Here is a 26,599-nt window from a genome sequence, read left to right on the forward strand (position 1 = left end):
GAAAGTAAGATATATTCTAGAGACCTTGAAGCTTGATTATTTTCTGTTAGGTTGTCATCAAGGTAGGTCTGCTTTTTGCAGAATGCACTTGTATGAAAATTCAGCGGGTCAGATTTTTTTGATCCTGTTCAGACAGTTTTGTGATTTTTACTCTGGCGGCCTAAGAAACTAATTTGATCTGAATTATCTTTATCAGTGTAATAAGCTCAAAGTAAAACTGGCAGCAAAACTACATTGAGGACATTGAGGATGCCCTTCTTCAGCTTTTACATGATCTTCTTCAGAATGCATTATCTGTGCTCCTCCAGAGCATCGCCATTGTCTCTGATGGGCAAGTGAGCAAAGCTTCAGCTGTAGCAGCCTTGTTATAGTCAAACTTGTCCTTCCTGCAGACTGGCATCTAATGAAAAAGCATCTCTAAGTGAATAAAATTTACTGCTTTTTCTGTACTTACAGTACTTTACTAGAGGCTGCTTTGGAAGCAGTATATGAGTACTGTCATTATGATACTTAGAATCACTATTAGTAGCTCCACTTTTCTGATTACTCCTGTTCATAGCAATGGTCAGCTAACAACAAGCTCCTGCCAGCTGGAAAGTAGTTCCAGAATATGGTACTGGTGTGTTGACATTGACATTGTTTTCTTAACTTCTGTCTTGATATTTCTTGAGATGGAGAATAAGGGAACAATAGCCAAAGGTATGAGTATGTCTTCTCCTTTCCTGTTTGCCTCAGCCCACTGAAAAATATTTTTTCTAGATTTTCTGTTCTCTGGGACAAGGAAGGGGAATCATGCAGTGGCACTCCACTGATACATATGGACAAATCCATGAAACAGAATTACCAGGAGGATTTTCTTTAGTTCAATGTGGCATTTCTAAGAAAAAGGCACTTAAATAGTTTTGACAGAGTGGCAATGTCATTATGGTAGGATATAGAAAGGGAAACAAGAGAAGAGCCCAAGCCTGTAAAGACCACTTAAATACAGGTGGGATGCTTAATAAACGCATTACCTCAGCCACTTTCTTACAATCTTATGGGAACATACACATACAGATGCCCAAATAAATTTCTAAGTCTCTACAAGCTCATTTGCTGAGTGCTGCTTCTGGATACAATTTCTTCTGCCAGGTTATATTTTGAAAACAGCAGGCTAACTTAGAAATACATTGCCAGCTCTTACAAGTATGTGCAACCTTTGTGCCAAGGGAAATTGATAATCTGAATAAGCCTCTGAAACTCTGATCATTTTCTTCACAGAGCAGCCTCGCACCGAATCGGAGTGGGAGAACAGCTTCACTCTGAAAATGTTTCTTTTTCAGTTTGTCAATCTGAACAGCTCTACCTTTTATATAGCATTCTTCCTTGGAAGGTAGGATTGATGTCTGCACACTGCACACTCATATGTGCAAAATGAAGCAGAGAGAAGAAATAAAATTGTTTGTAATGAAACAAAATTGACCATATTGTCACACATGTCAAAATTCAAATTCCATGCTAGCAAAGTAGAACAGATTGCAGCTTTATACTCCTTTCAAAAGCCCAGAAAGAGATGCAGTTTTCATTTCTTATCATCTCATAGTCTCAATATTAATTTAATAAGTTCACTATTGGAAACAGATGCATCTCACAGTACTGTAATTGCAGGTCATGTCACTCTGTCTTTATGTGTGTTATTTGTACAGATAAATTAGGATAGCGTAGGATAGGGTAGGATAGGATAGGATAGGATAGGATAGGATAGGATAGGATAGGATAGGATAGGATAGGATAGGATAGGAGACTAGGAGAGTTCAGTTGAAAGGGGCCTGCTCCGATTACATGATCTGAACTGTTAAGAGTGAGTTATGAGCTATCATTTGGGGGGGGGTGTTTCCACATATATATTTATTATATATATATGTTTATTGTATACTTTATATACATGTATTTGTGTGTATCTGTGTATCTATCTAAATAGATATTATTTGTATATCTCTTTCAGTCAATCTCCTAAAAATCCAATCTTTTTAGTAGAGGAGTTTTGAATAGAAGAATGCATCAGTATGGATTATTTGCATACAGGAATAATGGGGAAAACATGGGACAATAGTTACAAAATTATGTTTTTTATTGAGAACTAAAATTTTCACAGGAAGGTGGGAATCACAGAGCATTTTATGGTGTAAGGAAATGGACTGGCAGTTGAAAAGCATTTTCCAAACTGTCATGAGTGGTTTCAGTCAGATTTTCCCTCTGCTCTGCATATGTTGAATATTCAACAGCAGAGTATTGGTATTGAAATAAAACTGAAAGTAAAAATATCTCTAGTCCTTCATGGGGATTATTCCAGGAATACCCATAAAACTTTTTACAGCATAACATCTTGTATAGTTACACCAGTCACATTAAGATAATACCAGATTAGAGTGTGAGTTTTCTTTTATTACTGTGAACAGACTGCTTACACAACATAGTTGATATATATTCCTGTGTTAAAGATTTACAGGACACCCTGGTGCCTACTTAAGGCTGATAAACCGGTGGAGGCTGGAAGAGGTGAGTGTTTGATAACTGCACACTGATTTATCTGCTGCCCACAGATGCCATGAATGCAAGCAGAGGAAGACACATAAATCTGCCTAGGCATTTTTGATTGTGTTACTGAGTTTTCAGTTGCTGACTCCACACTATTGACACTACCATCTGCTACAAAAGCATCTAGATATTGATATATAATATATATTCCCTTTTCAATTCTAGCAGTTCTAGTGTTTGCATCACATTCAAACAGTGGTGTCAGATGGTTTAAAGATTACTCACATATTTACATTGGAAATATTTTATCCTTGGAATGAATCAAAGTCAAATACAAATCTGACAACTTTTTGCTTCCAAAAGAATTCTTTCTTTTCAGCTTTTCTAGCCTTGCAGACCAGAGAGCTAAAATAATAACGTAATAAATTAAAAATCCAGACATATAAAATGTATGTGAAATTTGACCAAAACAACTAAACAAACTTCCCAAACAAGCTACTGGCATAATTTCCCATGACTTTAAAATTAAATTAATATGAAAAGCAATGAGAGTTTGGTTTTGCAAGTTACTCAAGGACCAATCCCCCCCTTTTTTTTAATAAATACATTCAGAATAGAAAGCCCATTTGACAGTTATAGGAGGTGAACAGCAGCAGTTTCTGGACCAGTCATTTACTTTCCAGGGTTGCTATGTGCACACTGAAATTCCATGGTTTCTTTCCTGCTTCACAGATAAATAATTAAAAAAACTTTGTAGATAAATGACAAATGGTGAAGTGGAAAATGCCTGCCAACTTGAATTTTCAAACACTTCTGGACACATAAATATTTTGGTTAATAAAGGCCTTTCAAATATTAGAAAGGCAAACAAACAAAAAGGATTTGAATTTGAATAAAACCATCTTAATTTTGTAGAGAATTCTGTTCATTCAAGGAAAGAATACTTGATAAATGGGCACCCAGAATTTTGCTTAACAGCCCTCCAAAATCTGCCTGGGGCTGAGCTGACCTAAAAACTTGCTGTGGTCAAAGGAAAACAGTTCTGCTCTCCCTTTGAGTCCTCCCCCCGAGGTTTGCTCCTTCCTCTTCCTCTGCATTGGCTCTCACTTGTCCAGTCCTGTGAGGGAGAGCCTATTCAGTACCTTGTATCAGCAATAAACTTCCTTTTTCTGGCTGAATTAGTCTTCTGATGATTCAGCAGGCTGATTCATTTCACAGAGGGATCAGAGAACAGGGAAAGAACTTCATCTCTCTGTAGGAGCAGAGGTGAAAGGAAAAGAGAACCAGGTTTGAGAGGAAAGTGCAACAATAAGGTGTTACAGGTTGGGTCAGTTGCTGGTGAAAGTTACTCTTAGTAGCCCATGTTTACCTTTTCTCAGAGAAAAAAAGTCTAATAAAAAAAATCTAATAAAAAAGTCTTGACTTCATTGTCTGTATCTGTGCTAGGTCTTATTAGAACTAACCTGCTTTAGAATACCATGTTCAGATACCACTCTCTTCACCTGTTGAATTTAGCCAAGTCTAAGACATTTAGTAACACTAGTCCAGTGTCCATGGACATGCTTAGACCACAGTTTATATATTATTGATGTCATGATTGTGACATTGCTGCTTCTTCATTAACCCTGCACCTGCCTCTATGAGGCTATATTCACTCATGTGACCAATTCCTAAAAAACAGGATGATGATTTAGTGATAATGACAGAGAAGTAAAAAAAAACCCAAACCAAACCAAAAAACCCACAACAGAAAAAAAAAACCCAAATACAACTTTGTCACCCTATTAATCTAAAGAGATGCTAAATTAGGTCAACAGAAACCTCAGCAGTGATCCAAGTTCTGAGAGCCGGATAATGCTGTATATATAAGAAATGAATGTCTCATTTTATTCCAGGTAGTAACTAACTTTTCTTCATAAAAGTTAAAGAGAAATAATTCCAGTTCTGTGACAGTGATTTGTTTGGATTATCTGTATTACCCAGGATTTTAAAGTATAGCTAGAACTACACTGTTAGGATCTGCAAAGCCAATAGCACAAAGTGCTGTTAGAGGGTAAAAAGCTTTTGATACCTTTCTGGTTTTTCCAATACTAGGTAAAATTTACCTAAATTCATACTACCTGAACACCTCTCCCAAAAGCAGAACCACAGCTTCAAGGTCTGGAGCCACTGCTAAAGCAAGCAAGCACTCAGCAAGAAGCACTAAGAATTGCTGCTCAGCAGTTAGAGATTTTTAGTTCTTCAAGAAGAGAATAGCTTTGCATGGTTTGCTCAGTCATAGATGTTAAACAGTACTCAATCACTAGTTCTAGGTATATCCCCTAGGCATAAGCTGTTTAATTTACATGCAGCCAGGAGGAATTTTCTCTTCACTCTGATTTGATGCACATTCACCTTCCCCAAAATCTATTGAAGTCAATGGAGATTTCAATAGTTGGTGGCCTTTGCCTCTGCCCTGCCCACAGTTGCACAGCACATTAGAAGCACTAATGTGAAAACTGCACTAGTTTCAGCTGACTCTAACCTCTGAAGAGAACTAGGTGATAAGCTTAAAATGACTGTATGATATAGTGTAATCTGTTCCCATGAGTTTACACTTCTTTAAAATATAAGGAGAATGCATTTAATTTCTATTTAGTAAATGATCCAGTATCATTTATAGCCTTCAAGAAATGCTTTAAAACTCAGTATAATTCCTATTTAACTTTCTTTCTTTCTTTTTCTTTCTTTCTTTTTCTTTCTTTCTTTTTCTTCTTTCTTTCTTTTCTTCTTTCTTTCTTTTTCTTTCTTTCTTTCTTTCTTTCTTTCTTTCTTTCTTTCTTTCTTTCTTTTCTTTCTTTCTTTCTTTCTTTCTTTCTTTCTTTCTTTCTTTCTTTCTTTCTTTCTTTCTTTCTTTCTTTCTTTCTTTCTTTCTTTCTTTCTTTCTTTCCTTTCTTTCTTTCTTTCTTTCTTTCTTTCTTCTTTCTGTAGTGCCACCCTAGTGGATGCCTTATTGATCTCTGTATGCAAATGGGTATTATAATGGTGTTAAAGCAGACATGGAATAATTTCATGGAATTGGGATATCCGTAAGTAAATATAACACCTTTGATTCTGTAGGTCACAGAATACTAAGTTTATGCTTTCTTTATTGTTAGTTAATAAATCAAGATGCAGTAGTCATTACAACAGAAAATCCCTCCCCTCACCCAGGATACAGAACTCCAGATATATAGATGATGTCTGGGGTTTTTTTTTCCCACATTGGACACAAAAGTGGAAGTGTAATATAAATATTAACAACTAAGTAATACAGGAGAAGTACTTGATTTTGTTAAATTGTATTCTGTGTTCTAAAACTCCTTAAAAACAATTGTGTGACCACTGTGTTGCTTACATGAAAAACATTATATGTATAATTTCTTAGCTATACTAGTAAGTTCTAAATTCGATTTCTTTTTGGGTGATAAAAGATGCCTGAAAGAGCAGGTATGAGCTGGAAAAAATGCACTACTGGCACATGCAGTCTGAAAGATAGAAAAATGTACTGACTGGTATGGAGACAAGTTCCCTTGTGATCTTCAAGGTAACATGAAGCTGTGCCCTAGCTAAAAGGTTTGCAATTATTCATTTCATATTGGTTCATTCCTTATTGATTAGTATTTAATGTGTAATATGATTAAACATTAATATGAGCATGTTTAATATGATTAACAGAAGTTTAATATGATCCATGTGGTTGATGCTAGAGACAGTGTGGATGGTCATCAAGGGAAATTAGCAAGCATGAATATCTAAGAGAGGATATGAATATCTAAGACATTGTCAGAAAGTTTGCCCTTGGAAGGTTCAGAGGGATTTGCTATTTCTCCATCTTTGCTGGGCCTAGCACTCCTTGCCAGTATTTTGCAGTATTTAGGGCTGCAGGGATTAGTTGGAATGGGCAGGAGGGAATAGGAGGAGCAGTACTGATCTTTCTCTTTCCATTCCCTACCTCTTTAGTCAGTTTTCATTAGAACTCTCTGCTTTCTATTAATACAGATTTTGAAATTAACAAAAGCACAGAAGAGAAAAAAAAGAAGGTGATTGATAGAGATAGGAGGAGACTGTTTAAGAGTAAGTGATTTAATAGGAATAAACTGCTTCAGGTGAAGTGAATCTTCAGAGTCACAAGGCAAATTACAAGACAAAAGACACAGTCACAACACTGTGAAATGCTTCAGCTTATTCTGAAGAGAGATATGTTTGCTCTCCAGGCCCTTCGGTCCACCTTCTAGCCTTGAAATGCTGCAAGCAGGTGCATTTCCTTTTTGTGTGAAAAACGTCTTTCTGCTAAGAGTTTGATGGCAGCCAACACAATGTGAATGGCCAGAGGACTTGGAGGCAACCCTGCAATTCAGTTCAACTGCACTCAATTGCACATACACTTCTTTAAGGAAAATAGGAAAAGTTGTAACCTTTCTTAGAAACTATGTAAATGGAAAAATAATCTCTAAGATTCAAGAAAACAAGCAGCTGTCCAAACCCTTATCCAAATCCAATGACTATTTTCCATCACTTTGCACCATTCACAGACCAGACCAGGCCCTTGTGAGCGCAAGAAGCGAAGCATTGTCAGGAAAAGGATTGAATTATTTGGGTGATCTATAATGCTTTTTCATACTGAGACAAAGTGGCCGACCACAATTTTAGAGAGAAACTCTGTCATTGTGGTTTGGGTTTTTTTGCTCTACATACTGACTCTTAACCAGTGTCCTTTGTTGGCCAAACCAATGCAACTCCCAGAAAAGGTGCTTATTTCAGATGTGAGAATTCATTTCACTTTTGGCTCACTGCCTTTTGCAGTGTGTTTCTTTGGGAACAGCATATTCCCCCTGATATCCAGTACAGGTCCCCCATTTCTTGAGATGGAGGTAGCTCATATGTCAGCCATCCATCTCTCAGCCACCATGTACTGTCTGTAGTTCAGACATTTCTTTCTGCTTCTTTCTCCTCTGAACTTTTGGCTGCAGACACAATTCAGGCTTGCCTTTTCCCTTCCAGGACTGCCCAGAGACTGTTACCCTGCACACTGTAGAGCCATGCAGAGCTGCCAGGTCACATACAGAGGAAAGAATCAATCAGCATTAGCACTCTTATTTACTGAGCTCAGCTATCTCTACACAGCATTGCATTCTGCCATATAAATAGTCCCCAAAGTGATTGGCCATTCTGTGCAGATAAGAAGAAGTAAATAAATAATGAAAACATGTCAAAATCCTTTTATCATTTTAGCAAATCTAGGCTGGGATTACAGCTCATCAGCTGTATCTGTTGTCATACTTATTGTGCTGTGTCATCAGCCACATGTATTACTAATGCTCTACTTTCCTGTACATTGGGAAATTAATTTTGCAAGATATGTTGTGCCCACCAAACTGCTTCCAATTTTTTGATAAATCGTCATTAATATTCCTTACTTTGTTTCTTTAATTTAATTTAAAATGTAGGCTAATTCAAAATTGGTGGACCAGGAGAAAACTACGGCAAGAGTATGGCACACAGGGAAAAACAAGCTTCCCACAGTGGGAAAAGGACTATAATCTGCAGCCTATGAATGCTTATGGACTCTTTGATGAATACCTAGAAATGAGTATGGCTCTAACCTTCATTCTCTCTTTCACTAGATTTTAATGTTGTTGCTTTTTTTGTTGATGTCGGCTGGTGAATTCTTTTAATTATCACTATATGAAGCAGACTGCAAAAGGTTTTCATTCTCACAGGTCAGGTGAGGAATGGGAGTGAGTTTTTAAGAACCAAACCAATATAGTTAAGCACACTGCTGATGGTTTGCTAACCTCCCATCTATTAAATACTTCCCATTCTGGTTTGTTTTTCCAAACCAGAGCCCAGGTTTTATCTGCATATATTTCTGAAGAACTTTGCTATTGTTTTCTAAAGAAAGTTGCCTTGTGCTTTCACTTTGAAGTAAATGGTACAGACCTGCATGCTTGTTTATGTTTAAAATCCTCCCCTCATTTACTGCCTCATATTTACAAGCTTACTTACATATTTACTAACTTACTGCCAAGAGGCACTTTCTCTATCCTGTGGAGAGAGGAGAATAACTGCTCAAAAAATATACTAAAAAAACCTGAAGTTTTGCCCTATGTGCCTGAACTGCACATGATTGTTTTGGGGGTTTTTTCTCCCTCACACAATTCTTTTAAAATTAATGGAAAATCTGATAATCTGAAAACCTGACTCTGGAAACTTAAACAGAATTTCAAGCATCTTCTCATGTAAACTATTGAAAGAAATGTATTCATCCCTGATCTTTGCAAGTATTGAGAGATCCTCGTTGACGCTGGGGTAAATATGTCCCTTTCTGAAAGCACAGTTTGTCCGCCTCTGAACTTCCCCCAAATTACAAAATTTAGATGGTGCTGTCCATTCCAGGGTCAGATTTGCATTTGCTCTTTTCATTCTTTCTTATAACTTTTGGCAAGGACTTGCTGTACAAATGCCACTAGACTATTACATAGTCTGACGTAATAAGAAGTGTCTGTAAACTTTGTACATACTGCTTATTTGCATACACTGTTTGGTATTTTAGACTTTGGGATTAGATCCTAACAATTATACTGTGATATTTCTGGGTTTTTTCCCCAGTTCTTCAGTTTGGGTTCACAACCATTTTTGTGGCAGCTTTTCCACTGGCACCACTTCTGGCCTTACTAAACAATATTATAGAAATTCGGCTTGATGCTTACAAATTTGTTACTCAGTGGAGAAGACCTTTAGCTTCAAGAGCCAAAGATATAGGTGAGCTCTTTGTATGGTGTTTGTTATATATATATGTGTTATTTGTCAAAACTTTGACCACTTCAAGTAAGAGCAAATTAAGTTATTTTCTGTCATGTTCCAAATTAATATTACATGCCTTGGTTGTTCAAAAAAACTTCAGGTATCTGATGCCAATCTACTTATACAATTAATAGTCTATATTGGAAAATGTCTTTAAATGATTTTCTGGGGAATTAACAGCCAAGGTATAAAGTGATCAGTTCTCTGCAGGTGCTTTGTTGTTGCAGACACTCTGTGCAAACACATGCTGCTGCTCAATTTGAATATAATAACCAGACAGATCAGATGAAGCATGAAAGTCAAGTTAAAGTGGCTATCATCCTGTAAGGGACCTGTATGTTTTACCTGGCCAAAACCAAGCTCCCCTGTGACTCAGGGACTGTGCCCACCAGGTCCCTGGTGGGTCAGACAGCGTGGGTCTGGATCCCAGCAGACAGCTTGTTCTCAGTGAGTCACACCTGCATTGCTAAACACAGGGTCCACATAACTCTGATGTAATCCAGCCACACACTATTGCAAAGGATCTCTGAACTTATTTTGACTACATATCTTTTCTGTCGTTGCAGTATGCAAAAGCAGAACACTTTTAGGAAGAACTTTAAACAAAGTCGTTCTGCCCAATGCTGAATCCCTGGTGTTTTCAGAGGGGTAAATAGGAAACCTCACTAACCAACTGCATTACCAAAATCTGTAGCCCACACCAAGAAATTGCAGAAGCTCAAGCTTTGTGCTCTTAGAACATTCTACTATATGCCTAAAGTCTGTGTCTGATTAAAGCTTTGAATGCAAAGCATGTGAATCTGTGAGTTTTGGCACAAGCCTGGACAACAAACAGTACATGGCATATACTGCAGACATAATTTCTAAAAAAAACCAGTTATATAATGTAATTAGCAGAAGCATGGAAAAATATATTTTTTTTCATGTTGATTCAGATGTAATTTCTCAAAATAAGTTGCATTCAGCAAAGTTTTCAGAGGCAGTTTGATGCCTCATAAAATCAATGAGTATGTCTAACCTTCCTTTGGTGTGATTCACAGTGATGAGGTCTCACTGTTCAGTAAGAAAATTTATCTTTACTCAGCAACTCTTGGATAAAAACTACATAAAAACACCTTGTGCAGCAGGGAAAACTACTTCAGATCATGCAGTATTTCAGGCACTTTGGTTCTTGCTTTTTCCTGGAGCAAACATACTGTCCTTGTTGAACAGGCATCTGGTACGGGATCCTGGAAGGCATTGGAATCCTTTCTGTTATCACAAACGCATTTGTTATAGCAGTGACATCAGATTTCATCCCTCGTCTTGTTTATGCTTACAAATATGGACCTTGTGCTGGCCAAGGAGAAGCAGGACAAAAGTAAGGCTTTTTGGGGATGGGGGGAAACAGATGTGCACGAAAATAACTTACTACTTGAATAGATGCAGTATTACTGTCTGTGTATGTTCTGATTCCATTAAACCAAATATATTGTTTGTGTTTAGGTAACAGATACCAGCCATAGGTACTGATGCTCTGCATATTTACAGAATGAGTTGCTGAGTGACTGTGATACATGACATGAATTCAAGGCAAACATGGCAGAGCTATTTCAGAGATTAAGTGTGTGTGACAGGATGCTGCCCAAGCTGTACTTCCCAGCTGGTAGTACATGGATATAATCCTCTTTTTTTTTCTGAAGCAATGCTAATTCTATTTAGTAAAGAATTTGTTGAGCATTTTAAATGTGTGTAGTAGGGGGTTTTCCTGATGTAATATTCAGCATGTATTACTCAAAAAACTAGTGTCTAGTGAGAGGAAGCAATTTCCAACTAATACATCAAGATATACTTACAGAGAAAAGTAATTTGTTTTTCTTCTAGAACTAGAGTTCTTAGATTAAATCTTCCAGGAGACATTTGCGATCTGAATCCATGCTGCCTAAGTGGATTTTCTTTCAATGTTGCTAAACACTGAGATAATATTAGCATGTTCACACTACCAGCAAGTATGAGGTAGCTGCTGCATTGCCACTCGTGAAATCTCAGCTGTTGGGCTCCAGGAAGGTCACTGGATCCAGCCAAACAGAAACAGAGTTTGCAAATGCTCTAGCAGTGCCATTAGCAAGGAAACCTGCTGTTCAAAGGGATCCAGGCTAAACAGCAGACAGTGACAGAGAGCTTGGATTCTGCTATTGGACATATGGCAGACTGATTCTTTTACTCCCTGCTGCAGAAAGTGAGTTCATCTGTTGCTGCTTTTTGACATCTTTTGACTGTCAATACATTTAATCACATTGACAGAAGAAGGGCATCTGGTGTGGCAACTCCCGATTAGGAGATGTGAAACTTGCTGTCCTGCAAGGAGTCGGGCATTTTAGCTGGGGTTAGGGAAGATGTTCTGTTTACTTCCATGAAGAGTTGAAATCCCTTCAGGGGTAAAGTGGTCTGGTGCAAGTTGTTCCTGAGCATGTGCTTCTGCTCTTGCCATTATAAAGATCTACAGGATATTGTTGCACTGTAAGCACTCTCATTGCTAAGGAAACCATAAGGAAGGATTTTCTCAGGACCACTGTGCATGAAAAAACAACACCTTTAGAAATATTTCTCTTAAGACTCAAATACGACTCAGTGGCTTTGAAACTAATTCTGCATATGGGAAGTAATTTGACTCACAGTTTGGCTCATCCTGTTTTCACAAACCTCTAGTAAAATGTTTTCACACTTTTGTTGCTTTTTTGAGCAAATTTCTAGATGAAACCATCAGGTAGTAATACTTTGAAGGAGCTAACCTGTATTAAAACTATTTATGTCAGCATTCTGAATAATTAGTAAGTACTGTTACAAAAGCAGGAAGGTATTCAAAAATCCACAGGAATAGTTAGTTTTCTCGAGGTGTGAAGACCATCTGTTACTGAATAGCTTAAAAGAGAGAGGTACTCTTTCAAAAAACATCTGTAGGTATTAGATCCATATGACACACAATGATACTAGAAAAATACTGGAATTAAGTTCCAAATCTAATCAGTATGGAGACAAAGCCAGATGGTGTTTGAATATAATTTCTCAAAGACTGTAAAATCCTTATTTAGAAAAATCAAAATCCCCTAGCCCTTATTGTGCATTTTACTCTGCACCAAGCTGAGTAGTGTGCCTACACTTACCTGTGTTTGGGCAGTGCAGCATGAACAGCACAACACATTTTGGCCAGATCTCCTCAGCTTTACTAACACCAAACTTGAGCCTTCTATTGACACTCACAGCCCTTCAACAGGAGACATAACTTCTCCTACTCAGTGCTCTCTAAATTTTGCCTGGCTCTCACGGTGCTCAGTCACCCTGAGATCTTCTAGAATGGAGTTTCTCTGATTACCTAGACATTTTCTAAAATGCCATTTTAAGTGTATTATCTTTCCATCTGATTTAGTTTCCCTCTGTGCTAGTACTATGAGTGTAACAGTGGGAATATTTTTATTATCTTCCTAACACTCCTCATTATTTTTTCTGCCCCTATTGTGTCACCATTTAGGTGACACTACAAAAGTAACCAGTCCCAATCTTCACCATTCCTTCTCCCATAGAAATATACCATTGCTTCACTTTTATTGTTCATCTGACCTACTTTAGCATTTCTTTTGTATTGCTTCAACACCCATTTCAGATATTAATAAGCATCAGAATTGTATTTTGGATTTTACAAAACCCAAAGAACATCCTCCTGGGTACAACAGTTAATGGAAAAACTTTGCTGTGTCCTGCTGACAGCATTTTGTCCCCTCTAGGTGTATGGTTGGCTATGTTAATGCCAGTTTATCAGTATTTCTGGTGTCTGACTTTGAAAATCGTTCAGAGCCAACATCAAATGGAAGTGAATTCTCTGGTTCACCATTAAAATATTGCAGGTAAGTTTCTGGTCAACATACTTCTCTGCTTTAGGACATTGAAATGGAGAGGCATCATAATAAATCTGGAGTTGAAGCTAACTTGTAGAAGTTAACAATGGAAAGTTTTAACTGTACTGTTCAGAGTCATGCTCTTCTTGGTACTACTTGGCTGTTACCTGCATGATTCCTTCCTCAGATAAAAGAGAAGCCGAAAAGTTGGTATCTGGAGGGTGTTCCTAATGCAGGATTTTTATGGTGTCATAGCTTGACTCAGACACAATCATCATGGATAAATACAGTATCAAAGGACTGGTAAAGGTGCCTAATTACTTAGGTGCCAGTGGGATCCAGGTGTGAAGAGATTATATCACAGGATGTGCACAGGGAAGTCAGGGTTGCACAGGAGCAACCACACTGAGGTATTTCGCAGGCCTGACAGACATAAACAAGCTCTGTCATAAGCTATCTTTATGAAACCTCAAATCCAGCATTTCTGAATTGTTGAATTGTTAATCAGTTTATGTTGTTGCTTACTGGTGTATTTATTAGCAATAATCATGTACTTGTGGTTTGAATCAAAAGAAGATGAGCAGTTAATTATCTGCATGCCTTTGTCCTCAACAACAGATTGGAGAAATTGCAGTCTGAGAAAAGTCTGTACTGGCAGATTTGCACCGGAGTGATTTTAATGGCAAAAAACCTCAAGGATCTACACAAAGGTCCTAAATGGTGTCCCAACCAAAAACACCCAACATAAACAGCTACCATTTTTTAGCTGCAAGGTTACATTACAAGCATGAGACCTGGAAGTCCTTTAGCAGATACGCTTAGTCACAGTATTTTTCACTGTGAAGAACTAAAATACCCTTTATAAGTGCCAAAAGAACAAAAGATACTCTGTGATACTACAAACGTCTGTGATACTTTCAATATTGTGATGTTTTTATGAATTGAAAGAATTTTGAGTGGTATGGCATAATAAATGAGTAGAGGGGTGGCACTGACACTTTCATTTACCTAACTGATATTTAAGACTGTTGCAATTTATTTGGCAGGAAGAGTATTCCAGTGCTGAATTCACCTGTGGAGCAGAACCACAGTGAGAATATTCCATTCCACATTGTTTGCTATAGCATTATTTAAATTTTTGTTTTTTTAATCTGACCATTCTCCTCCCCCTCTTTAATTCCTTTCCTCCCCAACTTCTAGCGTGAAGTTGCTGCTTCTTAAATCTGATTATGGAAATCCCACCAAAAAAACCCACCAAAACCTAAATAAATAAATAAATAAATAAATAAATAAAAAGTCTCCTCAGTATCCCCTAAACAGACCACTATTAAAATTGGTGTGATAAATCTCCAAAAGATATATCTGTTTCTTTGGGAGACAGTGAATTTTTATGTATATCTACCCTGGAAAGAAAATTAACATCTTTCTTTAGCTGAGTTTATCAGCTTCTTACCCAACTGCATTCTGCTAAAACATCAGTCATTTTAATTGTACTTCAAGGCAGATATTGATAGGGAGGTAAGGAAATATTATGTTCTACTGTGTAATAATAGTGTAGGCATTTTTCCAGGAAGGCAATTTGTCTGAAAAAAAATTCCAGTTAACTTCTCATAGCCTGGAACACAGAAGGTGCTGTGTTATTCTGGTTGTTTATAAAAGGTCTCCCCATTTTTTCATGTGTAACAATGGATTCCTAGTGAGATATACTCTACTGGGACTTGGTCCAGGGATTTCTGTTTCCGGGATGCTTAGGATATTGTAAAACATCCTAAACTATGAAGTCAGAATGCTACTTGCACAAGGAAAAATCATCTCAGTTTTAAGAACTTATTCTAGAAATACTGCAATTTCGAGAGATTTGATGCTGATGATGTAAAGACAGTTTATTTCAGTTTGTATAGCACCCTCTGTAATCTAAGAAGATGAAGCTTCATGGAGAAATTCAGATTATCCTAGAGATTAAAGAGCTGCTTATTTCTTTCATTCATATGCATTTTCATTAATTTCTTAAAACTAACTTAGTGATCCTGTATTATTTACTACTTATTTACTACTTATTTACTTAGTGAAGCTGTATTATTTACTATGGTATTTTCAGTATTTTTTTCAGTGGGTTTTCTCTCCCATCTAGGAAAGAGATTAAGAAGCAAACAATTTTTACACTATTTCTAAATAAGGTTTCCACAGTGCTATTTTAGAATTAACAAACTGCTAATAAAAATGGACTCCAGAATGTGTGAATGAAACAGAATCGTAGATTGTAAATACAATCTTGAAGTATTCCTGGATCCAACCTTCCCAACAGATATCTCCAGTTAAATTTTGGAGACCTAAAGTCTTCCAAGAAACACTCAGTGAGAAAAGACACTAGATCATTTTCTCACATGGTCCTCACCTTGTTGATATACCAAGAGGTGCAGTGCTGGCTCTGCTGATGTCAGAATGAGTCATGTTTTACACCAGGGATGGCTAACAAATTGATCAAGGGCCAGGTGGAGTCCGTGGGGCATTTTTGTATGGATTTTGGGAGAACTATCAGGCTGATCAAGCTGGGGACATTTCTAGGTTTAAAATGTCCTTGAAGTGGGAATCAAGTGTCCCTGAAAAGGGTAGAGCAGTCCACCCTTCTCCAAGATCTGAGGAGATGCCTGAAAGGCACATGTTGTGCTGCCAAGGGAGATGCTGTAGGTCAAAGCACCTACCATCCTGTGTATTTGCTTCAGCAGTTTCCTTCAGACAGACACTGGTTTGGGTCATTTATACCAAATTTCCATTAGCACTCCTGGAGTGTTACCTACTTAGTGGTAGGTTTCAGCTGAAAGTCTGTTTGCATGAAGAACAGCGTGATAAGTGGAAGTGATCAGGACACTTGCTTCAAAAGAAGGCACCTGACCTGAAATCAAACACTAGCATAGGCCCAGCCTTAGAAGCAAGCAGTATTAGGGCAACCTGTACAGTTTGAACTGAGCTCATTTTTGGCAGAAAATGTAATGATCAAGAGAAGGTGAGGTTTGGTTTTGCCTCCGCCTGGGCAGTGACACAGAGCTTGCTAACTACCTTACTGTGCTTGTGTTTCAGGTACAGGGACTACCGAGACCCTCCTCACTCCCCAGTGCCCTACGGTTACACGCTGCAGTTCTGGCACGTCTTAGCAGCACGCTTGGCTTTCATTATTGTATTTGAGGTCAGTGACCCTTCAAGTGGCAGAACAAAACCAAAAAGAAAACCAATTTTCCTCTGAAGCTTTGCATTGGGCTGATCTGTGATGGCAGCCCTTGAGATGTTTTTGTTTTAGTTTCTTCTACTAACATTGTGCTTTGTATTCTCAGTTTTGTTTTCTGAACAGTCACAGGCATGTAGGTTCTCACAGAAAAGGGGATATAACACTGAGAACTATAGAAGTGAGTTGCAAAGAGGGGGAAATAAATGAAGCTTTTATTCACTTTTTTATTATCTAGGTTGGGAAGCCATATGCTGAATGTTGTGTGAGAATAGGGGTGAAGGAACATGAGAAGAAAATATTTAATCTGAGCACCTGAAAAACAATGGTAGTTAAAGTTACAGTATTTACACATCTAGCTTTTTTTCTTGTTTGTTTGTTTTTAATGCCCTTCATTCCTCCAGAATGATTGGCATCAAAAAGATGAAAATGAAAAAGATTCAATATCTTTGTCTATGTTCATATTAGTATTTACTGTCAGTATCTCAGATGTCTTTAAGACAAACCAAAGGAGATAATATCGGCTTCCCATGAGCGGTATTCCCATGCTGATTTTGAAAAAGAGAGCCAGAAGAGTAGAAAATTAGGATGAGATGATTTATGAAAAAGAAAATGCAGCTCTGAAGGCATAATTTCAAGTGCCTGAATATCAGAATCCAGGAGCTGGACATCTCTCCAGCACAAGAAGTTTGAAATGCCTTTTACACTATGAAGAATCAAAAGAAGGAACACATGATTTAGAAAATCTCTTTACTCAATCCTCTGCTCTGAAATCATAGCAATAGGGCATTCAACACAGAAATGGAAGCTGTAGTCACCATACTGGCATATGGCATAATGTTCATGAGCACATATTGCATTCCAGCCCACAGGACAGTGTAAATTCTGAACTGAGCTTTCAATGCACCTCTTTGGATAACACAACAGAAGCATTTGTGTTAGAGCAAAGGTGTAGAAAAATTTTCTAGATTATTATTTCTATTCTTTGGGCTCAGCAGATGTCCAAAAACTTCAGCAATTACATGGTTGTAATTTTCCACCATCTCTTCTATGCTCAAGGAAGCATTAGGGAAGGAAGGAAGGAAGGAAGGAAGGAAGGAAGGAAGGAAGGAAGGAAGGAAGGAAGGAAGGAAGGAAGGAAGGAAGGAAGGAAGGAAGGAAGGAAGGAAGGAAGGAAGGAAGGAAGGAAGAGAAAGAAAGGAAGGAAGAAAGAAAGAAAGAGAAAGAAAGGAAGAAAGGAAGAAAGGAAGAAAGGAAGAAAGGAAGAAGAAAGAAAGAAAGAAAGAAAGAAAGAAAGAAAGAGCCTGCTATCCTGCTGGGCTTAATCTCTTCTAGTTTCATGAGCAGTCAGTATTGAAAGTCAGGGTATACATCTCCAAAAAGGACTACAACAATGGCCTTTGCAGGTCAGCCTAAGAATTTTAAAGACTAAAAGAGTCTGGCCTGGCAGCACAGTTTAGGCACAAAGAGAAGTGAGGCAAGAAAAATGAGCCCTGTTCAAGTCTCACTGTCTAGCCAAATTTGTGACCAACTGTGGAATAACTTTTTGTGTCTGCCTGTTACCAGCACATCTGATTTGACTTTGCTTTATTCCAACCAAAGCCATAGGCTGGCTCATATCTGCCTCTCTCAACATGAGCCACTCTGTTTATTGACACTGCAATCTGTCTTCTTAACTATATCTATGAAATCAAAAAGGTAATTGCAGCAGAAACCACGACATTGTTTTTTTTTTTTTTTTTTTTTTTTTTTTTTTTTTTTTTTTTTTTTAAACACTAATGGGTGTATTGTGATTGCCACAGTGCTTACAATAAAGATTGCACTAAGAGATAGGGGATTCAAGGTAGGTTTTTCTTACATTAAGTAACTGCCTAGGCTCAGCCCCTTATTGGCACTCTGAGTGTGGTTTGTTTTGGATAATTAACCTCCTTTGAAAACAAACAAAAGTATTTATTATCACTGGAGGAATTATTTGTCCAGGCTAAACTGATGGAAGTGGCTTTTTTTCTCTTTATGGGTCTGGCAAAAAACCTCAAACAATTAGATTATTGTGAGTTTATTTATCATGAGGGAAGAATACATGGGAAAGCATTTTACATTCTCTTTTCAGTGGCTTTCAAAATAAGAGTTCTACTTGGAGAAGAATGCCTTTATTTCTCCAATCTAGAATGTATGTCCTTTCTGAGATGGAGGGTGTTTCTGTTTATCTGTTCCTCCTCTCAAGTGAAGTGACTAAGTCTCTAAGCAGCATTTTTGATCACACAGAAAAGGACACTCAAGCAATCCTCGGGCATCAAACTAAGCCTTTGCTGTGTGATGCCTAAAATAGGAAGGAAAAAGATCAGTCAACTTGTACTTAATTGTGATGTTTGCTAAACAGGAATATGTCTTCATTCATTTCATTTGGATAAAAGATACAGTATAAGAAAAAATGTTTAGATTTTGTTTTGTATAGATACATTATTACTTTTGTATAGATACATTACTTCAAATTTTGATTTAAGTGTTTATGGCAACAGATAAGTGTTACATCAATTGAGCGTCCTCTTCCTGCAGAGCAGGAAGTAATACCAGTATTAATACCAGGCTCTGTCCAAACAACCTTGCATCAAATCATGACCTCTGGGCTTTGAACACACAGGTCACAGACCAGTTTTGAGGCCTTATTTGAACCCGCCTGCTCATAATTTCTGCTGCGACCCATACTCCACTGATTTTGGCTGGAGTTCTTGTGGGGAAAAAGCTTCATGGTTTGTTTTCTTAAAATTTAGTAATGGACTTAGTTGAAACACAGCATCTGTCTGCAAATTGGAAAGAGAAGGTTTTCAGAAGAATGAAAAGTACTTGTTTTCTGCCTGAGGTTTTAAATTTTTCATTCCTTTCTTTGTGTTCACAGCACCTTGTCTTTTGCATAAAGCATCTGATCTCCTACTTAATTCCAGATCTTCCAAAAGATCTGAGAGATCGAATGAGGAGAGAAAAGTACCTGATTCAGGAAATGATGTACGAAGCTGAACTAGAACGTCTGCAAAAAGAGCGGAAGGAAAGAAAAAAAAATGGAAAATCTTATCACAATGAGTGGCCGTGACAGGACCAGAAAGAACCTGCTTAAAAGAAGATAAGAACTCTTGTTTATAAAATTCCTGGTTTTCTCCAGCAGAAAGTGCACAGAAAGGAATTGTCAATAATGTTGCGTGCACTTAGCACATGCGTGCCCCTGTTCGATAGGGTGGGGTTTCTCATAAGCCCTTTGAAATTAGAGATGTTTCTAAGGCTTAGTCTTCTCCAAAGCTGATGTCAACATGAGCACATCAGACCAATACTAAGTCTCTGCACTCTTGCCAGGAAGCTCCCAGGCCCTGACTAAGATATGAGGCCCTGAACTTCAAAGCAGTTGCTCAACTTACAGTGCTTTACAGAACTTGGTGATCTTATGGCTCATTCTCATGAAGTTGCTACTTCATAAGCAGTGACTGCGCCTTGGCAACGTGGCAGTGTTTGTCTGCGTGTCTGGCCACCACCTGCAGCACGTGCATGGCAGCGTTGCTCTCTTCCACAGTGGACCCAAGTGCATTAGTTTGCATTTGCCACCAGTTAAGGTCATGTAGGCGGACCATTTCCATTACTCAACAATACCGAAGTATTATCTAGAAGAAGATGCATGATCATGAGTCTGATCAACTGGTCTAACAACACTGAAAAATGTAGGCATCTGAAGTGCAGATAGTCAAGAATCTAAATGTGGTCAGAGGTATCTAGCTGTAGGGTCATTTATTTGGAAATGACACTGTGAAAAGTTGGTAATGTATGTTAAAGTTTTGAACAGTGCCTTTTCAGCTATAGAAGTGTCTGGCATCAGAAGGAATCAAATCAGGTTAGGGCATCTTGCCCAGAACTGCCCACGTATTTGTGTTGCCAGGTCACATTGAGGCCTAGTCAGGAATTAGGGTGTAGTTACATCCATAACAGATGTCAAGACAGTGTCTTGAAGACCTATCTGCCTAAGCAAAACAAAACAAAAACAAAGACAGATGAACAAGGTCAGCAGACTAAAACACAATCATCCAGAATATCTACACTTGTAGCACTTTCTGTATTCATCATTCCATTATGTATGAAGGGGTGGAGGGAAAAAAACAAAACAACAGACTGTAGTATGAAACAGCTTGGAATCCTTAATGCAGAGCAATTCTACACAGGGTGCAAAATTAGACTTGGGCAAGATAAGCTACTGTCAATATCTTTTAGCAAATTCCTTAGTATTGAGAAATTTAAAAATTCTGATTTAATTAAGAAATGAAAAATTTCCAGTCTATTAACCCAAAAGAGTGGACCTGTAGCTTTGAAGACATCATTTGTGTTGGATGCAGCAACATGAATCAAAATACTGAGTGTTGTGAAAGCTCTTTAATCCGTTGTTTCTAAAAGTTATTCTGGAAATAATTTGACGAAAGAAGTAGAATTTGCCCTTCTGGGTAGACCACGCAATGCAAGCTCCTATGGATGGATACCTCAAGCTCCACATGACAACAGGACCATTTGCACCAAGACAAATATCACCAAATTAGACCGATTTCCTTTTTTCCACTGCAAAGGAGAACTGTGCTATTTGCATGAGAGGGGGAAGCTTTAATAAAAGGTAATATGACTTGAGGAAGAAGGATGAAATAAAATGTGAGCATCCCTCCTCTCTCCAGCCACCATCTTATCTGAAGAGGAAAAATGACATAACAGCTCCCTTTTATTGGCTGCTCCTGGCCCAAGCCTGAAAGCCGCATGAGACAACAAAAACACTGAAGGAATTTTAGGATTAGTGTTGGCTCAGTGCCAAACTGAGTGGACAGCACAGGTAGTGGTTGTGGGGTAAATTCCTGACTAATGGGGAAGGGAACTTGTTAATCTTTGCCTCTGCTTACAGGAGCTGTGGACACATCCCACAGGACAGTGGGGAAATAGGAGTATTTCTGTCTCTGTGAATAGAGGGTGGGGATCAGGCAATGTTGACCTCCAATACACAAATGCTAGATGGGTCAGTATTTACCATCCACTACCCACAATTGCAGCCTGGGGGTTCTGGGGCAGGATTGCTGTGTAAAATCATACTCAGACTAAATTCTCATTAATAATTGGAATACTTCGGATACCCTCTGTTTAATGTTTAAATGAACAGATGACCAGAGCTTAGAAATTGTTTGCTAAGTAGTAAAGTGAGACATGAGCCACGCATAAAATCAGTGTCACCCATACAAGCAAAATGGACCTTTGCAAATCCCTGCAGTAAGATGCAGCTTTGTCAGTTTAAATCTCAGTAACTTCCAAGAACTGAACTGAAACACAGTAGAATATAAACTGACTTCCACTCCAGAGAAACTACTGCAATAAAATGTGCCAAAACAAATAATGCACAGCAGAAATGCAATAGATAATAATTGATTTTGAGAGTAGTTTTCAAGATAACTGCATTATGATGAATTTTCTTGACAACACATTGCTAGAAGTTGTGTCCCACTCTGCTCTAAATGAGACCGTAGCTTGGCTGCTTGCCAAGCTCGTGCTAAGTATGATGTTGCAATGGGCTCTGACTGCCCTGGCAGACCCTGAGAACATCTCTGTCACTTCAGTTTGACCAGTCAATACATTGAGGTTTTTCTGCTGCTGGTCTGATGAATACGTTTCCCTGGAGTCCTTCAGAGCTACATAGCAGATCACTCAGGAAAGATGCCCCCTTTTTATTTATTAGAAAAATAAAATGCAAATAATAGTATAATAATAATAATAATGATAAATGGAATTTTAATAGTGTCTAGAGAAATAATTTATGCCATTCTATTCCTGATTTGATGATGGGTTTTGTTTAAATCTCCATGTGACAGTCCTGTATGTTATTTATTCCAGCTCCACAAAAGCACTATCTTCAAGGGAATGAGAAAAAATGCAACCTCAATGCATGGCACAGACATTTTACATAGCAAGCAGGACAGAACACATCAGAGGATTTACTGTGAAATCATCTTGCAATCAGCATAGGATTAATCTCCATAAGCCATTCTCGACAGCAGCATGTACTTCATGAGCAGTTACATGCCAGTTTTTAAAACCAAGGGAGAAAATGTATATTGGGACTGTTTTTCAACCCATTTGCTAAGTTTTTTGCATTCTGTCCCATGCTGGTTTTACAGATCTTAGAATAAAAAATGTAAATTAACAACCTGGATACTCTGACAAAAGGAAAATCTAGGAATAGAACATCATCGACATTCAAGCTACCAAATACTTCTGTCACTAGACGGACACGAAAGAGCAACACTCACACAGTCATGTTGTTAGAGCAAAAGGAGAGGTTGTTTATATTTTACCTTGAGTTTATATAGATTTTGGACAATGACCAAGGATTGGACAATGAGGTTGACCCCTCTCCAAACAGACTGGTCAAACTAGAAGTTCATCAATTGGCTTTCATCCAGAGAGGTATGTAAGCATCAAGTTTTCAAAACAAGGACAGTTGCCATAACATCACTTGAAAGTCTGTGAGAAACTGCAGTACAAAAATGCAAACATCAGAAGGCTGAAAAAGATCAGGGTGACATAATACGACAGAAACCATGTTTACAAATCAGTTCTTTTTTATTTTAAATCTTTTTGAGGGGAATTACATTATTGACCATATATATTATATATATATATATATAAAGTATATAGAGAGATTGTTTATTTGTAAATAGAAAAATTCTATGGAGAAGAATGTCAAGTTTTCACACTTAAAAAACAATCATCAACATAAAGCCATGTTTAATGCTTGTATAATGTGATGTAATAAACTTTAAAAATAAATTATGCATATGAAATATTTACCACTTTTCATTCATGAGTTTCTTTCTGTTTACCTTATTTGTTCAGCAAGCAAACTGACCACTCAGATAGAAGTAAAATTTAAATGCAGACCAAAAAGAGACAAAATTTATCACTATTTTATCTCTGTGGTTCTTTTGTGTATTCACATAGACAAATATTGATACTGTTGTGGTTTTAGGGTTGGGTTTTTTTAATGTTTTTACTTAAACAGGTTCCTAATTGTTTTGTCTCATGACTCTGCTAGATGATGCATGTAATTTGGACACTGTGGAGTGCTCCCACTCTTGTGAAATTAATCAGTTTTCAGCCTCCCACATTCCTTTATCAAGCAATTCCTTTTAGCTGCGAGAGATGAAGGATCACCAGGAGTATGGTGGAGACTCCAAGAATTATCTTGCTTTTACACAGACAAGGAAGGCCCCGGCTTAGAGTTCAGCTAGCAGAGGAGAGTATATTTTCCCAGAAAAAATATTATTGAAAATTGGTAAATTGTTTTAATTAATGATGCCAATTAAGAAGTATATAGAAAAAAATGAAGCCAAAAGAGTCACCTTATGGCTCTGCAGCAGTCATGGGAGGTTAGGTAGCAAGAAATGGGGTAGCTGCACAGGTCACCTGCAAATCGTAAGGGTGTTTGTCTCTAAACCACTTATAGCAAGATATACTTCTCAGTGAAAAGTCTTCTTGATGTTATGATTGTGGACCAATACCACCTGGCCCAAACTTTCACTTCATACCAAAATTCGAGTTAAACGACTGCTTAGTGCTTAACTAGTGACTTCAGCAAAAAAGGGGAGGTAAGATGGTAATTTGTGTTTTTCCTCTGTTTTAAACATAAGTGAATTCAAAGCATGGAGAAGAAAACTACATTTTTTAAATATGATAACGAGGAAGATTAGTCTTCATTAACAAAGCAGGTAGAAGTTACAGATGATCTAAGACAGTCTAAGGCATCATCAACAACAGCACAGTAATTTCAGCACAGGGTGATGCAGAAAGGACATGCTGATGCTGTTTCATACAGCAGTGATCAGTAACCCTCTGGAAAAGCACATTCAGATGGGAATTCAGCATTTGGATTGGGAGGGCTGCAGCCATAGCAGCATACCACAGATCAAGGGCTTGCTGCAGGCTTCTGTTCTCTGTTACAGCTTACTCTCTCTCACAAATCACAGGTACACAGAGGCACACCAGTCCACTGCAGCACTCTGCAGCAACATGGAGATAGCAGTACTTACCCTCTTTCAGATCTGTGGGCTGAAAGTACCTGGTAAGTATAAATCATCATATTCCAAGGCTGAAGAAGTATTCCACAGCACAAAATGCAGTATCTGTTTCTGGGTTATGAAGACAGGGCACAAGATTGAATGAGCTGCACTTTTTCTTCTGAGACTCAGCATAGCCAGCTGATTCAGTCAATGGGCTAATTGTCTCAGAGTAACTTGGATAGTCCCAAAACAGAGATATTCCTGTCCTGAATCCTAGAAGACTTTATTCAGGATGCTACTGTTTGTCTCAGATCTTAGATACAGAGACACAAGACGTAACTCATGGGATCTATCCAACTTGATCATAGCCCTTCCACACAGTGGCTTTAGGCACTGACCTGAGCCCAGAGCTGCAGCAGAGGAGAGCTAGAAAAGGGGCTGGCCCTAAACTCTGCACTGGATAATGCAAAAAAATGCTTTGGGAGGCATGGGGGAAACCTGCCTCCAGCACAGTTTTGCGCTGGGTTAGCTGATGGAGTCATGGTCTTGGTGGCACCCACAGAGTGTCTGGCTGCCCTGTTCTCCTGGTCTGGTCCTTGGAGCCCATTTTTTCACCTGTGTTTTCTGATCCTAGCAGTTCATCTTATACAGTAGATCATCAAATGCCCTCTGTCACAAAGGCACAGAAGAAAACTGATTTAGATGCTACAGGGCCCCAGTCAAGCTGTGTCATATTCCAAGTTACAGCAGCTCAGTACTTGATACAAATGCAGTTTAACTTTTACAAAGTGTTCAAGGCATGCAGTCAATTCTTCACTTGATTCCCAAGCATGACTGCCTTCTAAGCTTCACAGCTCAGCTTTCCTGCTTTAATTTTTCAACTGATTTTGCTGCTGTAGAAGAGTTTTTAACATGCTAGTATAGCCACAGTAAAAGTTTGAAGTACAAAAACAACACAGTGGGTCAGTCTGTTCCCCACTGTACCTGAAACAAGCTGGAGAAGTAATGGGAGTTTTCACCCTCCCAAAACAGCAGCACAGTACATAGTCTCATGTGGATGGGTTGTTAACATTCTCTTGGCAGCCCCAGCAGAGGATAAGCCATTCCATAAGCCCTGCAGCCCTGGAGAAGCCTTCACCATATGACATCTTCTGTGATCTCTTCTCCATCCTGGAGAATTGTGCAGGGGGCTTTGCACACCTGCCAGAACACAGTGTGCACTTGCCTGATCTGAACCAACCTTTAACCCCAGAGTTAAAACAAGGACTGCAAGAACACAAAGGGCTAAGAAGGTTTCAGCTCATAACTCTGGAGAGAACTGCTGTGGCAACTGCAGATGCAGCCTTCACTCTTGCCCAGTACAGCCCAAAGGGAATCTTCTTTATTAACATCTCTGCTGCACTGTGCCCAGCCCAGTGCAAGAACAATCCTAGGCCAGCAAGCTGAGCATGCAGTAGAAGGCTACTGTGGTTCTGGTCTATGGCACTGAATAAAAAGTGTAAATAGATGATTTTCTTCATGAGGACCAGCTCTGTAAGGGCAAGACAGGGGAGAAGAGGGAGATGGGGCACAAAGGACTCTGGCCTCCACCATCACCAAAGTCACTCTTGCAGCTCCCAGCAGTGAGCACAGAGAACGTGCAGGTAGACAAGAAACAAGTGGGTTACAAAGAACACACATGACAAAACCAGCAAAATAAATAAGCTCTCAGAATCAGTTCTACAGAGGAACCACATAGCACTAAATACAGCTCCCATACAAAAAAAAGACCCACTGTTTCTCGCAATCTGATAAGGTCCCACACCCTAATCTCTTCATACTTTCAATGTCTTTAAAGAAAAAAAAAAAAAAAAAAAAAAAAAAAAAAAAGCCATGTCTGGGAAAACAGTACTCTTTCCCAAATAAAAAATTAACTCTGATGCTAAAATGAGATCAAGAGCAGATATTTTCCAGGAGGCTCAAGAATATCAGGCAAATATTTCACACAGAAACATTGCTTTAGGCTCTGTCACCAATAAACACAGTGAGAGAGTGAGGAAGTGCAAGAAAAAACTGATTCCTTTCTTGACTAATGTCAAGGTCATGCAAAGGTAATAGTGCCACAA

At 38.4% G+C, this 26,599-nt stretch overlaps 1 protein-coding gene across 1 annotated transcript in view; it reads left to right on the forward strand.

Moving 5' to 3' along the window:
- ANO4 (anoctamin 4) overlaps positions 1 to 22,703 on the forward strand; it is a 120,515-nt gene extending 97,812 nt beyond the window's left edge. The window contains exons 19-27 of the mRNA XM_066319366.1: positions 1,261 to 1,372; positions 2,481 to 2,538; positions 5,488 to 5,585; positions 7,986 to 8,128; positions 9,148 to 9,300; positions 10,555 to 10,702; positions 13,104 to 13,223; positions 16,293 to 16,398; positions 19,331 to 22,703. Of these exons, the coding sequence (XP_066175463.1) occupies positions 1,261 to 1,372; positions 2,481 to 2,538; positions 5,488 to 5,585; positions 7,986 to 8,128; positions 9,148 to 9,300; positions 10,555 to 10,702; positions 13,104 to 13,223; positions 16,293 to 16,398; positions 19,331 to 19,522 (1,130 nt within the window). The 3' untranslated portion in view covers positions 19,523 to 22,703. The remainder of the gene's footprint in view (positions 1 to 1,260; positions 1,373 to 2,480; positions 2,539 to 5,487; positions 5,586 to 7,985; positions 8,129 to 9,147; positions 9,301 to 10,554; positions 10,703 to 13,103; positions 13,224 to 16,292; positions 16,399 to 19,330) is intronic.
- Positions 22,704 to 26,599: the final 3,896 nt, after the last annotated feature.

The sequence above is a fragment of the Sylvia atricapilla genome, chromosome 5 (genome assembly GCF_009819655.1).
Source record: "Sylvia atricapilla isolate bSylAtr1 chromosome 5, bSylAtr1.pri, whole genome shotgun sequence".
In the NCBI taxonomy this organism is placed as follows: domain Eukaryota; kingdom Metazoa; phylum Chordata; class Aves; order Passeriformes; family Sylviidae; genus Sylvia; species Sylvia atricapilla.